At 38.2% G+C, this 16,039-nt stretch overlaps 1 protein-coding gene across 9 annotated transcripts in view; it reads left to right on the top strand.

Moving 5' to 3' along the window:
• LOC122565310 (protein unc-13 homolog A) overlaps positions 1-16,039 on the top strand; it is a 431,554-nt gene that overhangs the window by 339,480 nt on the left and 76,035 nt on the right. For all 9 annotated transcript variants that reach the window (XM_087976053.1, XM_087976052.1, XM_087976055.1 and 6 more), the window contains 2 exons: positions 5,178-5,304; positions 10,666-10,762. In XM_087976053.1, coding sequence (XP_087832179.1) covers positions 5,178-5,304; positions 10,666-10,762 — 224 coding nt within the window. The remainder of the gene's footprint in view (positions 1-5,177; positions 5,305-10,665; positions 10,763-16,039) is intronic.

Here is a 16,039-nt window from a genome sequence, read left to right as displayed (position 1 = left end):
TAATTGATTATTTCTACATATGTTGAATTAAAACTTTCCAGACAAAAACATTCTGAAGATCATAGAATAATAGAATATTTACTGTGCAGAAAGAGGCCATGTGGCCCATCGGGACCCAGACCCAGACAGTCACCCAAGGCTGAAATCAAACTTGGATGCCGGGTGCTATGAGGCAGCAGTGCTAATCATGGTGCCACCCAGATCTTGCTGCTTAGGTATATTCTGGAAACTGCAGGAAGTACACAATGCTGATAATGTTAAGCAATTAGAACTGATAGCTGAGCATACAATACAACATCTATTTCACTGACTAATCCAATCTTATTTCCAGAGACACTAACTAGATTATTGCCATTATACAAGAGTTTTATTGTTTAATATCAGTAAGGATGACTATTTCAGGCTGGTGATAGATTTATCATTGGCTTCAAACCAAGTTATACTAAATTTCAAATAATTTAAAATACTTTAAGAACTGTTTATTATTAAGCTGGTGAATGAGGTATTATGACATAAAGCGCATTACAAGTTATTTTAAGTTTATAATATGCTTCGTGATGATATTAGCAATCAATAGAAAAAGATTGTTTTCTCTGCAGTGGTAGTTGAACATCATTTTACCACTTCAAACAAATAGAAAAGGGTTAAAGTGAATGGAATATCTTATTGTCTCTTCATTGCCAGTGGCAGAAGATCTGTAGCATTTTAGTTCTTCGCTTCAGTAGTGACTGAGCAATTAGACCATGGATCTTTGGGAATTGCCATCTGCTACTTCATGGTTACAGATCTAAAATCTCAAAATAAATGTTCAATATGAAGGGTTGATTATATTAATATTGTCGTTAAATCAAGTTTCCACTAACCACTTTGCAGTTTTACTACTTTTATCTTTTTTTCAGAGAATGTAATTATCTATTTTATTCAAGCTTTTTAAGAAGAATTAGAATTTAATTATTTGAGTCATACTGAATATGATTTAGTCTAGAAGAATCCTGATTAATTATGGCTAGCATGTGATTAGAATGTTAATACTTCAACAAAATCAAGATGTCACAAATACTAGTCTAATTCACTTCTATTTTAAATTTTAACTGTGAACAGATTAATGAAGTCAACAACATAAAAATATTCAAAACTTGTCAACACAGGATTAATTTCCTCTGCCCAAAGCCCAGGTGGAAATTGCCTTGGTATAAATAAAGATCATTTCAGAACCATGTATGTATTTTGCAATGCTAAATTACTTGCAACCTTGTGATGATGAAAGATTGCTCATTACGGAAAACGTGTTTTTACTGCAAGAGGAAGACCAGGAAAGCACTTTCTGCTTAAAGTGGTTTCCCAATAGTCTTAAAGAATGTAGTGCAATTTTCAACGGTCTAGAAAACAAGCTATAAATTAGTCAGATTTTACTTTATGGGTGGATTGGGGCTGGCACTTCGAATCAATGTTTCAGAAAGAAAGCAGAAAATCAAAGAGTGCCAGCATTTACGTTATAGGGCATAACCTTTAACATAAGTGGCTTTAAAGGGAAGGATATCATGAGATTCCATTCACATAAGCCTGAAATAGCTATTTACTTCAATTAGCAAGCTGGGAGACAGGAGATCTCGACATTCCGATGACAAATAATGCCACTGGCAGCAGTCCCCAGTTGGCTCAGCTTTGGCTGCAGCAACCCTGGGACTATCTTGTTAATTGGATTATTTGATAAACTGCATCTCTACTAACCTTCAAAAACATTCTTGGCCAGGCATGCAGTTTTTTGCTTTAAGGCATTAACATAGCAGTAAATTCTTTTACTGAAAGCCTACCCTTCACATTGGCCTTTTTTTTAAAAGAAAGTTGTTTTAATCTCCAGTTTTATTTAAAAATTGTTATTTTTATAGCAAATCAACTCAATGAATTAACCACATAAGCTATAGAAAAGACATTTCTCATTTTAAATTGTTCTGAACCCTAAAGTTATCCTGAAATATAAATAACATAAAATAATCAAAAGCCAAAAGAAATGTTGTTTTTGCCTTGTTTGTGGTGTTGAAAATGATTTAATATTGGGTTATATAACTAAAACACTGATATAAATTTGTGTGATATTTGCCTTATCAAACAATTTGTCAGAAAAATCAGATTCTATGAGAGAATACTTTGGAATAAATGCTGTTACAACAGAGAAATTGTAAACCGAAGTAGTTAAATTTACTCTAGACTCACGAATGAATAAGTTTGCAAAAAGATTATAGTTTTTTATAACTTTAACACAAATTGGATCCAAAGTAAATTAAGCATGAGTTAACAGCCAAATTATACTTCAAACATTTATTTTAAATAGTTTGTACAACTGTTTAAAGTAATGTGAGTGGGAGAGGGGGTTTGTAGTAGCATGCCTAAAGACTGATACTCATAGGTGGAGGCGATGTTGTCAGAAAGGAGCCCTGATCTACTCTGTATACTTTGTGGAATGGTGTGGCTACACAGTGCCATATTACTGTGAGGAATGACACATCTAGTCATGTAGCTTTCAGTGTTCCTTTACAATTGATCAGCCAATAGCACCCCCAGGGTTTGGTCACTTCTGGGGTAAACACACACATCTCTAGCATCTCCTGCACTATTTACATGATGTTCCATGTTTCCAGGAGAAAGTGAGGACTGCAGATGCTGGAGATCAGAGCTGAAAAATGTGTTGCTGGAAAAGCACAGCAGGTCAGGCAGCATCAAAGGAGCAGCATATGCCCAAAACGTTGATTCTACTGCTCCTTTGATGCTGCCTGACCTGCTGCGCTTTTCCAGCAATGCATTTTTCAGTTCCATGTTTCTAACCTAGTTTGCCAGCTCATACGCTGCCTCTAAGAGCTCTCATTTATTTCTGCCAAACAAAAGCTAGCCTCATCCAAGGAATTTTTTTGCTGTGTTCTTGCACCAGTTATTTTCAGTGTCAAACAGGTTCAGTTATAAAGAGTTATGTTATCATGCTTTGACAGGGGATGAGCAGGCAGATTACTATGTAAAGTTCTGTGGATGGCCTTCCCACTATGCTTCCATCTGTCACCAACCTAGCTACAATTTTACAGTGGGTGGGAAGTGGCAAGCATCTTCCCATGTGCCTATACTCCAGTTGAGGCCCAAAGTGACCACCTATTCATGGATGAGGACAAACTTGGCAGGTCTCCCATCTTAGACGTAACATAAGAACTAGAAGCAGGAGAAAAAAATTCATTCCTTCGAGCCTGCTCTGCCATTTGATACTGTCATGGCTGATCTCAGTTCAGCCTCAGCTCCACTTTCCTGCCCACTCTCCATAAACCTTCAACTCATTCCTAATTAAAAAACTATCTATCGCCTCCTCAAATTTACTTAGTGTCTCAGCAAATACTTCTCTATAATAATGAGTGCCACAGATTCATGATCCTTTGGGACAAGTAATTTCACCTTATCTCTGTTTTAAATCTGCTACCCTTTAGCCTAAAACTATTACTTCTCACTCTAGATTGCCCCACAAAAAGAAACATCCTTTCTACATCTACTTTGTCAACCCCTTTAGCATCTTGTCCTCAATTCTATCTCCTCTCATTCTCCTAAACTCCAGAAACCTAAACTGCTCAATCTCTTTTAATAAGACAGGCACCTCATCTTTGAAATCATCCAGTAAACCTCTTCTGTACTGCCTCCAATGCAACTCCACCTCTCCTCAAGTGAGGGGACCAAAATTACATTCAGTACTCTAGGTGCAGTCTCACCAATGCCTTGTGTGGTTGCAGCAATATTTCCCTACTTCTAAATTTTATTCCTTTAGCAAGAAATGTCAAAATGACATTTGCCTTTCTTTATTACTTGTATACTTTTTTTTTCAAGACATGCACGAGGTCCCTCACACTTGTCCTTGTTACACTTCATCTGCCAAACTTTGGCCCATTTACCTAACCTATCCATAGCCATTTGTAAATTTCTTATTCTTTAGTGCAACTTACTTTCCCACCTATTTTAGTGTCATCTACAAATTTAGCTCTGGTACCTTCTATGCCTACACCCAAGAAACTAACATAGGCTGTAAATAGTTGGGTGTCAAGGGCTGAGCCCTGTGGTATTCCAATAATTACATGTTTCCAACAAGATAAAGTCAACTTTATCCCAACTATCTGCTTTCTGTTTATTAGCTGATCCTCTATCCAAGCTAATAAACTAACCCTAAGCCTTCATGGCCCTACCTTGTGTGTTAACTTCTCTGCAAGACTTATCAAATGCCTTTTGGCAGATATACTAAATCTACAGAATCCCCATTATTAAAAATCTTGTTAATCTTCAAAGAATTCTAGCAAATTATTCAAACATAATTTACCCTTCACAAAACCATGCTGACTCTGATGGATTGTTTTTTGACTTTCCACATGCCCTGCTATTTCTTCTTTAACAATGGATTTCAACAATTTCCCAAAGATGCATGTTAAACTAACTGGTCTGTAGCTTCCTACTTTCTGTCTCCCTCACTTTTTGAAGGGAGTTATATTAGCATTTTTCCAATCTGCTGGAACCTTTCCTGCATCCAGGGAATTTTGAAATATAACCAATGAATCCACTATCCCTCCTGCAACTTCATTTAAAACCCTAGGCTGTAGGTTATCGGGCACTGGAGAGTCATCTAGCTTCAATCTCAATAGCTTGCTCAGTACCTTTTTCATAGTGATGTTAATTGTGGAACCTCGGGTAAGAAAGGCAAGCTGTTCTTTAATGGGCCCCTTTGCACATGGGACATTCCTTACTGCTGTTTTCTCCTTGTTGAGTGTTGCGATCAGGACTTGTCATGGTGAGACAGGAAAATCTGCCACCTATAAAATTCTTACCAAATATTTTTGGACTGTTCATGTTTTAATTAAATTTTGTATGAAAACCAAAAGCAATACAGTAGGTCATCAAGGGCATGACATTAAGCAGGTATTAAATTGAGTATTAAATATTCTGGGCACACAATTTCCTCACTGGCAATTGCAAAAGACACTGAGGTACTTCACCATGAAATGTGATCTATAATTGTAGCAAAACAAATGTAAGTGATGCAGAAAATTTGTTGCATTTACAAATACGTGCATGGCAACTCTGAATGAAAACAATTGGAACTTTTCATTCTACTGCAAAACGTTGTAATTTCTTTACAAACTTATCATATTTTTGCCTTTCAGAACATGAAAAGCACAGACTCTGCAAAAGCGCAGATTACATGAATCTACACTTCAAAGTGAAGTGGCTGTATAACGAGTATGTAAAAGACCTTCCAGCTTTTAAGAATTCAGTCCCAGAGTACCCTGCGTAAGTACTCATTTAATCAATTCAGAAATGTAACTCCTGGTACAGCAAGTGTTGGGTTTTTCAAAGCAGTTCTAACCTTAGATGTTAACAAAAGTGTAATTAATTAGAGCAGTCGCCTATTGGCATTTGGCTCCATGAGAACAGCGGTCAAATGGAAACCTGCAACAACAACTTTTATTTCTTCTGTGTGCCTCAAATATTCAGCGAATCATCAAATCCCTACAGTGTGGAAAGAGGCCATTTGGCCCATCAAGTCCACACCGGCCTTCTGAAGAGCATCTCACCCATACCCATTCCCCCACCCTATCCTCGTAACCTGGCATTTACCATGGCCAATCTACATAGCCTAAACATCCCAAGATATCACGGGCAATTTAGCATGGCCTATCCATCTAACCTGCACAACATTGGACTTATTTCAGTCTACTTTCCCAACGTCTGTGTACGTTGTATTTTTAAAAACCTTCCAGGTATTCTTAATACAGCAAGTGATTCCATGTTCACATTAGTGTGTAGGCACAAAGATGCTGCTATCCTGCCAATGATGATAAACAACAAAAATGTATTTACCTAAAATAACATTACAGAGTTTTACACGAGAATTTTGTGTCTAAACTACTTTCATTTACTCAAGTCAGTTGCAAGAAAAGAATACACGCCTAAATGGTTGAGTACTGCAAAGTGCATGGAACATCTGTGAGATATTGACATGTAACTATAGATGTAATGGAAAACTATAAGTGGGAAATCTTAATAAAAATTCAAAATCTAAACCATATTTCAGTCTGTATTTGAAAGAAAAGGACAGATTATCACAATATTTCTCAAGCCCCTAATGTAGTGAAAGTCACAGATCTCCTTTTACCTGAAAACTTAGTGCACTTTTGTCTCACAGCTATTTGGAGTCGGGTTCTAACTTAAATCAATGTGAAGGCTAGCGTAGTACTTCATTATAAATGTATGAAGAAATAAAACACCTCCCAGATTGGCTAGAGGTGACCTGCCAAGCTGAATTAATTAATGTGTTTTTGTCAACATTTGACATATCCCCTATTCTTTGGCAGCAAATAATTTCAAATGCTACTTTGAAGTTGTGAATAAAGTTGTGCTAGTTCAGAATTTAATCAGTCCATCAAATCTCTACAACGAAAAATTTGAAATCAGCAAATAATACTTGTACAAATCATTGTTTTGGAATGTATTTTCCTTTGTGTATTTACATATAATTCACTTTGTACCAAATTGCCATTATAAGTCAATAACAGTCTGATAAAATTACATTTTTAAAGTTTTGCACCAAAAATATCTTGCCATTGTCATATGGAAATATTTTGAGGAATATTTACAAATTAAAAAACATAGACATCTGAAATTATAAATACTTAATTTTTTATTGTTCTACTGTTATAGTCTATTTTTACTGTTTTATGGTCAGATAACCCGCAAGCATAGAAACTAAGTATGGCACCTGTCATTATTAAAATGATTGTGACAATAGAGCTGGAATGCTTAGGAATCAAATCTGGACTGTACACAGCCATTTGCAGATTTTAAAGTATACTTATCCACCAGTTTGGCTATTAACATCAAATATATTGCTATGCAACTTTCAACAGCTTTTCATCACTGCCTGCTGCCCATGAGCTAATAGAAATAGGGAGCAGACAGCCAAGAAGCATTTGTTACAATGACAGAATTGAGGACATAATGTGGAGGACTTTACTAAGACAGGATAATAAACAGAATAATAGTTTGCCGGTGTGGGTGGATAAATTACAAATTCAATTCAATACAGTTAAGTGGTTCATTTTGTTAGAGGCCATATATTCCTTGAAATTTAAGAAACTAACTGGAGAGAAAAAACAAATTAAAACTAAAAGAGAGGGCACAAGTTTGTAATGATGTGGAGGAGCCAGTGTTGGACTGGCGTGGACAAATTTATAGTGTAACCTGTTGGGGCTATAACCTGGTGTTGTGTGATTTCTTACAAGTTTATAAGGCTATAAATAATGAAAAACTATTTTTAGAACACAAGATCAGAATGGGCTAATGTTAAATTTGCACAAAATCTTGGCTAGACCACAATTAGTGTTGCTTACTTGGTGCAAAAAGTGTTTGGAACTATGGAGAAAGTTGAGAAAAAATTTACAGAGATGTGAGGAAAAGTACAGTTGAGATGATACAACAAACAGGGAAAGATTAAAGAGGCTGTGATTCTTTTGTCTGATAGAGTTGTTTAATGGTAAAATTAAAAGCGATTCATGAGGGTAAATGTGGGGAAACTCTTTCACTTGTGGGTTTCCTGGTGAACCAGGATGCCCAGCAGAGCGGGAAGGTCAATGACCTTCTAAGCTCCTCAAGCAGTGCCAGCAAGATCCAGTATCCTATCTGCTTCCTCACATTTACAAGCCATCACTCACTCTCTAACTTTGCCACTGCAAACACGTCTCGCCAAGGTTCATAGACTAAAACTCTCACTGCTGCACAGATCATGTCCATTCAACAGCTCTCACCCACCTCATCCTCTCAAACTGCTAACAAATCCTGTAAATTGTTCAGAATTAGAAGCAGCTGGGAAAAGGTGGTAATTAAGCTGATGCTGGGTAGCCGGCAAACAAATGAGTGAGTAGATATCAACAATCTCTTTTCCTGCGGCCTTTTTCCCCTCTTACGCTCCTAACACTGTGGCCTACAATTAGTTTCCTTCACTTTGACCATAACCTTAAGAAATAGGAACAGGAGTAGACCATTTTGCCTTTTTATCCTGCTCCACCACTCAATAAGATTGTGGCTGATGCAACATTTCTCACATCCATCTTCTTGCCCTTCCCCATTAAATCCACTACTGATCAAGAATCTATTTATCTTAGCCTTAAATATACATAAGGACTCTGCTCCCACAGCTGTCTGTGAAAAGTTCAAAAAACATTTTACCCTTTAGAGATGAAATTCCTTCTTTTTTCAGTCTTAAATTGTCACCCCATAATTCTTAAATTATACCCTTCATCTTAGATGCTCCCATGAGGAGAAACATCCTCACAGCATTCACCCTGTCAAGTCCCTTAATAATCCTATTTGTTACAATGGGATCACTTTTCATTCTTCTAAATTCCATTGAAGAAAGTCCCAACCTGCTTAACCTTTGTTTCATAAAACAGCCCCTCAAAACCAGGGATCATCGTGGCGTACCTTCTCTGAACTGCCTCCAATTTGATTGGATACTCTCCTGACCTCATTGTTAACCATTTTGATTCATCCTTCTTATTGAAACCTTTTCTTTTTGACTGGAGCAAACGTTTGCTGAGAACTATGAATCATCTGCTTACATGTCTGCCATAGTCATCCATTAACCTTCCCTTAAGCTGTTTTCTCAGTCTTGTTCGGATGATTTCATACCTCTCTAATGGCCTTTTCTTAAACTGTGGATACTGTTTGAGAGACTGGCTCTTGCCCCAAACTGAATTGGAAATTTTACCATGTATTTACCATCTCCAGACCATTATTAATCTCTTACTAATCGTACCTCATTTCCCATTACTAGATCTAAAATTGCCTGTTCCCTTGTACATTATATAATGTACTGCACCAAAAAAAATCCTTGATGCACAGTACAAGTTCTTCTATGTTACCCTTACTCATCTGATTTGTAACCAGTCACTATGCAGTTTAAAATCACCTGTGACAATTATTGTGCACTTACACACTTCCAGTATTTCCTGATTTATATTTTGCCCATCAGTGAGGAACCTCTGAGGAGCTATGGACAATTCCTATTTATGACATACTTTCCTGCCATTCATTATTTCCAACTGAACTGATCCCACAAGTTAAACTTGCATAGACTTTGATCTTAGTCAAGAAAGTGAGAGACATTAATCAGCAAGAATCTAGGATTGACTTCAGAAACTGCTTTCTGAAATGACTTACTCCTCTGGGAAGGTGAAACACTGAATATAACATTGCTTTGCAAAAATATGGCAAACGTGTTAGTTTTCCCATATTGGAAGATTTCAGCACTACCAAGGAAACAAGTTCAATTTCAATGCGAGGAGATCACTAATTTGTCCTGTCACTAAGCTTCCTGGGTAATGTTCTGGTAATGCACTGTTACAGAAGGACAAAGATTTTCCGGTTGTACTGTGAAATAACAAATCTACTCATTACAATGTGGGATGGCACCATCAGAGTTGTCTGCAAAACTGATGGGCAAAAAGAGCTAAAGGTGCAGGATGATCCAAGTTTCCAAGACTGAAAGCTTATCAAATACAGTAGTTTATTACTGTGTGAAGATGAATTCTAACAAGCTGATGTATCGAGAAAACATATGAGTAAGGCAGAGAAGGAGTATAAAATAAGACTGGATGAACCAAATATTAAGACAGAAACTAATAGAATAAAATACTACTAGTCTCAATGAAAGCCATCAAAACCAAGACCAGTTCAGAGAGGGACAGTTTATCTTTCAAGTCTCTCAAGTATTGAGACAGATTGAATTTGTGATGTCAAAAATTTGGGGTCAAGGGAAGGGGATAAAAGGTAGTGAATAACTATGAATTTAGAATTTATAGAGGAGGACTTGGTAAGTTGGGGGTAGAGTAATGAGATATTGTATTAGGATTGCAAGGGTTGCTGTCTGGGACTCGGTAAGAGAACACATAACTGAGATACTTGGAGTGAATTTAATTATGATTCAGCAGAGATGGATATACTAGCATAAAACTGTATGTAGTTCTTTAATATGTAATAAACTAGTTATTGGTTGAACATACTAATGGCTTAGTAATCTGTCCAAAGCTAGCATACAATAGGAAGGAATTCAAATGTAAAGGTGGGAAGAGATAATATGACAGGAAGAAGTCTTCCCATTCAGCCCCCAAATGTCCTGTTTCAGTGCTGTCGATGTAACTAAAATCTTTCTGGATGAACTATCTTCATCAGGACATCAAGCGAGAGAGCTTCCAGTAGATCTTGTGACTTGCTGCCACAACAGCAGGGTATATGATGAGTAGTAAGCGATTCAGTTCTAGTCATTGGAAAGTCAGACAAGCCAGTTTTTGTCATCATAATAACTTCAGCAGATAGGAACAAACCTGTTCTGAACTTGACTGGTTATATTGCCCAGAAGGAAATATAGAGCAGGTGTTGACTCTATCTTTGTCTTTTCTTTTATTTTAGGTTATAGATATCATCAGAATAGAGCAGTTTAAATGGTAGTGTATCTCATGATATTAGCTGCCTCTATCTTTCTTCTTTCCTCTTATCGATGTACATTGCAGCTATTTATGAACCATATTCTAAATGAAGGGTATGATATATTTCATAAATCTAACAAGTACTAAAATTTGGAACAATTTTCCACAGCTGGTTTGAACCATTTGTTATACAATGGTTGGATGAGAATGAAGAAGTATCAAGAGACTTTCTGCATGGAGCACTGGAAAGAGACAAGAAGGATGGTGTAAGACAGTTTGCATGTACAGTTTCTTCATTTAATTGTACAGAGAAATTGATTTTATGTATGTTACTTGGGGACTTACTGATTTTGTCCTATTATGCCTGTACTGACTTGTTGAAAACACTATTCAACCAGTTTAAGCTCTATTTTTATTCCCCATAGGCCAACAATTTCTTCCTATGCAATTATTTATCTGACTGCCTTTTGAAATTCCCTTTACAGACACATATTTCTCTCCCCTCCCTTGTCATCCTTCCACAAGGATCGTTCCCTCCAGGACACACTGGTCCATTCCTCCTTCACTCCTAACATCCACACACAGTCCCCAGCACTTTCCCCTAGAGAAGGTGTAATGCCTGCCCATTTACTTCCTCCCCTCTCAGTATCCAAGGGCCTAAACACACCTTCTAGCTAAGCCTGCACTTTATTCAATCTAGCCTATTGCATTCAGAGCTCACAATGTGGTCTCCTGTAAATTGGGGAAACAAAGCACAGACTGGATGACTGCTTGGCAGAACAGCTATGTTCTGCCCGCAAAAATGACCCTGAGCTTCAAATTGCCTGCCACTTTGACACGCCACCTCGTTCCTTGGCCAATATCTCTGTCTCAGGCTTGCTACAGTGTTCCAGCAAAGCTCAGTGTTCCAGCAAATCTAATTTTCTGCTTAGATACCCTGAAGCTTTCTGGACTTAATAGCGATTTTAACATTTTAGGACTTAAGCACCTTACCCCATGCTTTTCCTCACCCTCACACACCAGGCCTTGGCATCATATCGTCTGTTACCCATTGTCAGTCACTAATAGTCCCCATTACCTCAGATTACAACGGGATCTTGATCAGATGGGCCAATGAATAAGAAGTGGCAGATGGAGTTTGATTTAGATAAATGTGAGGTGCTGCATTTTGGAAAAGCAAATCAGAGCAGGACTTACACTATTAATGGTAATGTCTTAGGGAGTGTTGCTGAACAAAGAGACCTTGGAGTGCAGGGTCATAGCTCCTTCAAAGTGAAGTTGCAGGTAGATAGGATAGTGAAGAAGGCGTTTGGTATGCTTTTCTTTATTGGTCAGAGTATTGAGTTCAGGAGTTGGGAGGTCATGTTGTGACTGTTCAGGACATTAATTAGGTCACTATTGAAATATCGCATGCAATTCTGGTATCCTTCCTATCAGAAAGATGTTGTGAAACTTGAAAGGGTTCAGAAAAGATTTACAAGGATGTTGCTGGCTTGGAGAGTTTGAGCTATAGGGAGAGGCTGAACAGGCTGGGGCTGTTTTCCCTGGAGTGCCGGAGGCTGAGGGCTGACCTTATAGAGGTTTACAAAATTATGAGGGGCATGGATAGGATAAATAGACAAAGTCTTTTCCCTGGGGTGGGGGAGTTCACAACTAGAGGGCATAGGTTTAGGGTGAGAGGGGAAAGATATAAAAGACGTAAGGGGCAACCTTTTCACACAGAGGGTGGTACAGGTATGGAATGAGCTGCCAGAGGAAGTGGTGGAGACTAGCACAACTGCAACATTTAAAAGGCATCTGGATGGGTATATGAATAGGAAGGGTTTGGAGGGATATGGGCCTGGTGCTGGCAGGTGGGACTAGTTTGGGTTGGGATATCTGGTCGGCCTGGACAGGTTGGACCGAAGGGTCTGTTTCCATGCTGTACATCTCTAGGACTCTATGAATCTATTAGCAGCTATTCATTTCCCCAGACTGACCTTTAACCATTCCTTTGTCAGAGCAAATTACTGCAGATGCTGGAATCTGTACTGAAAACAACAAATACTGGAGATCACAATGGATCAGACAGCACCCATGGAGAGACAGCAGCTAATGTTCCGAGTCTAGATGAGCTGTGAAGAGTCATCTAGACGTGAAACATTAGCTTGCTCTCCCTCCATGGATGCTATCTGACCCGTTGTGATCTCCAGCATTTGTTAGTTTAACCACTCCTTTATCTGTCCAACTGCCCTTCTGTTTATCTTTGGGCTCTATCTCTGCCTATCATTTACTCCACATTCCCCACCATATCTTCTGCATAAAAAACAACTTTTTCCTAGCTACTGTCAGTTCTGAGGAAGAGTCACTGGACCTGAAACTTTAACTCTGATTTCTCACCACAGATGCTGCCACACCTGCTGACCTTTTCCAGCAATTTCTGCTTTAGTTTCTGTTTGAAAGTATTGAATCTGATGTGACTACCCATTCAGGCAGTGCACTCTAGATCACAACTGTATGGCTGTAATAAAAGGTGAAAATTTTCTGCAGTAACTTTGAAGAGAGTGAAATGGTGAAAGGTAGAATGCTTGTAATACAGTTATGCTGTTCACACAAACTAAAATTCTGGTATCAAGAGTATTACCATATTTTCAAAGAGTGCCCACACTACTTTGCTTAGTAGTAAGGGAGGACGAACATTGCACCTTGCTGTGCCACTTGAGATTTGTATTAAAAAAAATTGATATCATCCCTGTAAATCTTGCTGCTTGTCCAATGATGATTGATCAATTGATTAAAAAGTTGATGGGTCTCACTTCAGTCTAATTCTGTGCAGCTGCTTCATGCAGTTGTACTTCGCACCGCAGACAAGCGAGTGTCTGTCCCCCACCACCTACACTTCCAGTGAAAGTTTTTTGGATCTGTGAAAACTGATTGAAGATCCAAGGTAAACAGCTTTCTCCAAATTCCTCCTCTGCTCACCAAAGTACTGGTTACTGCAGATCAATGGGAACAGAAGGTCTGGAGCTCTTTTTCTTGATTTTAAGTGAGGAAAATATTCTCCTTAAGTTAATGTTTTATGTACCATATCTTAATACTGTTAGGTTTTTTTGAGTTTTGGGGTATATGGCTATGTAGAAGTTTCTCACCCTTCAAGTCTAAGGATTCCATGATTGTTATAAAGTCATAGCGATGTACAGCATGGAAATAGACCCTTTGATCCAAAGCGTCCATGCCGACCAGGTATCCCAACCTAATCTCGTCCCATTTGTCAGCATTTGGTTCATATCCCTCTCAACCCTTCCTATTCATTTATCCATCCAGATAAATATTGTAATTGTACCAGCCTCCACTTCCTCTGACAGCTCATTCCACACAAGCACCACCCTCTGTGTGAAATAGTTGCCCCTTAGATCCCTTTTATATCTTTCCCCTCTCACCTTAAATCTATACCCTCTAGTTCTGGACTTCCCCAGGAAAAGACTTTGCCGATTTAACAAACCTCTGTAAGGTCACCCCTCAGCCTCTGACACTCCAGGGAAAACAGTCCCAGCCTATTCAGCTTTTCCATATAGCTCAAATCCTCTAACCCTGGCAACATCCTTGTAAATCTTTTCTGAACCCTTTCAAGTTTTACAACATCCTTCTGATAGGAAGGAGACCAGAATTGCATGCAATATTCCAAAAGTGGCCTAACCAACGTCCTGTACAGCCATAACATGACCTCCCAACTCCTATATTCAATATTCTGACCAATGAAGGAAAGCATACCATAATGCCTTCTTCACTATCCTCTCTACCTGTGACTCTACTTGCAAGGAACTATGAACCTGCACTCCAAGGTTTCTTTGTTCAGCAACACTTCCCCAGGACCTTACCATTAAGTGTATAAGTCCTGCTCTGATTTGCTTTTCCAAAATGCAGCACCTCACATTTATCTAAATTATACTCCATCTGCCACTCCTAAGCCATTTGGCCCATCTGATCAAGATCCTGTTATAATCTGAGGTAACCTTCTTCACTGTCCACTACACCTCATCTGCAAACTTACTAACTATACCTCTTATGATTCTGCTTCACAACCACCTATGAAGAAGCAGCACTTCTAAAGTTAGTGCTTCCAAATAAACCTGATGGACTATAACCTGGTGTTGTGTGATTTTTAACTTTAACTATACCTCCTCTGTTCACATCCAAATTGTTTATATAAATGATGAAAGGTAATGGACCCAATGCTGATCCTTGCGGCATTCCATTGGTCACACGCCTCCAGTCTGAAAAGCAACCTTACACCACCACCCAGTGTCTTCTACCTTTGAACCAAATCTATATCCAAATGGCTGGTTCTCCTTGTATTCCATGAGACTGAACCTTGCTAACCAGTCTCCCATGGGGAATCTTGTCAGAACACCTTACTGAAGTCATTGTTGCAAGTGCAGGCAATGCCTTTCTTTCCTCATCTCTGAACTGATGTTATACTGCTATGTCTCAGAATAATTATACCAGAGAAGCCACAGTAAATTGTGTCAAGCATGATTGTAAGTTTCCAACACTCAGCCCTAATTCTGAGGATTTTCTTGTCTCCTATTACAAAGTCACCTACATTGCCTGCTTTCATTGGTCCAAATGACCACAGGGTCATCTGGGGTCATTTCCATCTCTGACTAGAGACAGGTAGAGACATGCAGTACACTATTTGTGATTATAGTAAGTAAAGTGATTTCCAAAATATGACTGAACAAAAGTTGTGTTAGCAATAATTCCCATTTATCCAACATATTTTTATTGAAATATGTCCTAAGGCAATTTGTAGATTAAACATTTGAAAAATTTGATTATGAGCCAAAAAGAGATATTTGAAGTGATGACCAAAATATTGGTCAAAGAGGGGTGCTCTAAGTAGCCTTTTGAGGAGAGAATGGTGGTGGCATGTTCAGGTAACAAAAATAAAGTAGTATCGGAGTAGGGCCAGAGTGGGAACAAAAGAGACAGTAGGTAATGTTATTGTTACTGGAGCAGCAGTTAAATGGAAGCACAAACAGATTCAAAGAATTTTGGATTGCAGAGGCATTAATATAATGCTGTATAAATGATTTAGAGTCCTAGAAATATTCAGCATAGAAGCAGACCCTTTGGTTCAACTTGTCCATGCCAACCAGATCCTACATTAATTTAGTCCCATTTGCCAGCATTTGGCCCTTACCCCTCTAAATCTTTCCTATTCATATACCCATCCAGATGCCTTTTACCATCACCTCCTCTGGCAGTTCATTCCATGCACGCACCACTGTCTGCATAAAAAAGTTTCTCATTTTGCTTTCAAGTAAATAGAATGCTATTTTTACTGTGCTAAATTTGCATGTTTATTGGTTTAAAAGTACAAACAGACTCTGCATCAATAAAAAAAATGAACTATTGCCATAGATGTAATCACAACTTCTTGATATGACAAGTGAGCATATAATTTACATTAGTTAAAGGTTAAGTATTCACTTCAATAGTACTTCTTAAATGATGTGGAAGACTTAGTAGTCTTGTTAGTCTTTTTTTTCCTGTTTTATTTT

The sequence above is a fragment of the Chiloscyllium plagiosum genome, unplaced genomic scaffold (assembly GCF_037043375.1).
Source record: "Chiloscyllium plagiosum isolate Xiang-an unplaced genomic scaffold, Cpla_swu_hap1 HiC_scaffold_28, whole genome shotgun sequence".
NCBI lineage: Eukaryota > Metazoa > Chordata > Chondrichthyes > Orectolobiformes > Hemiscylliidae > Chiloscyllium > Chiloscyllium plagiosum.
Note: the sequence above shows the minus strand (reverse complement) of the source record. Positions and strands in the feature narration are given on the sequence as shown.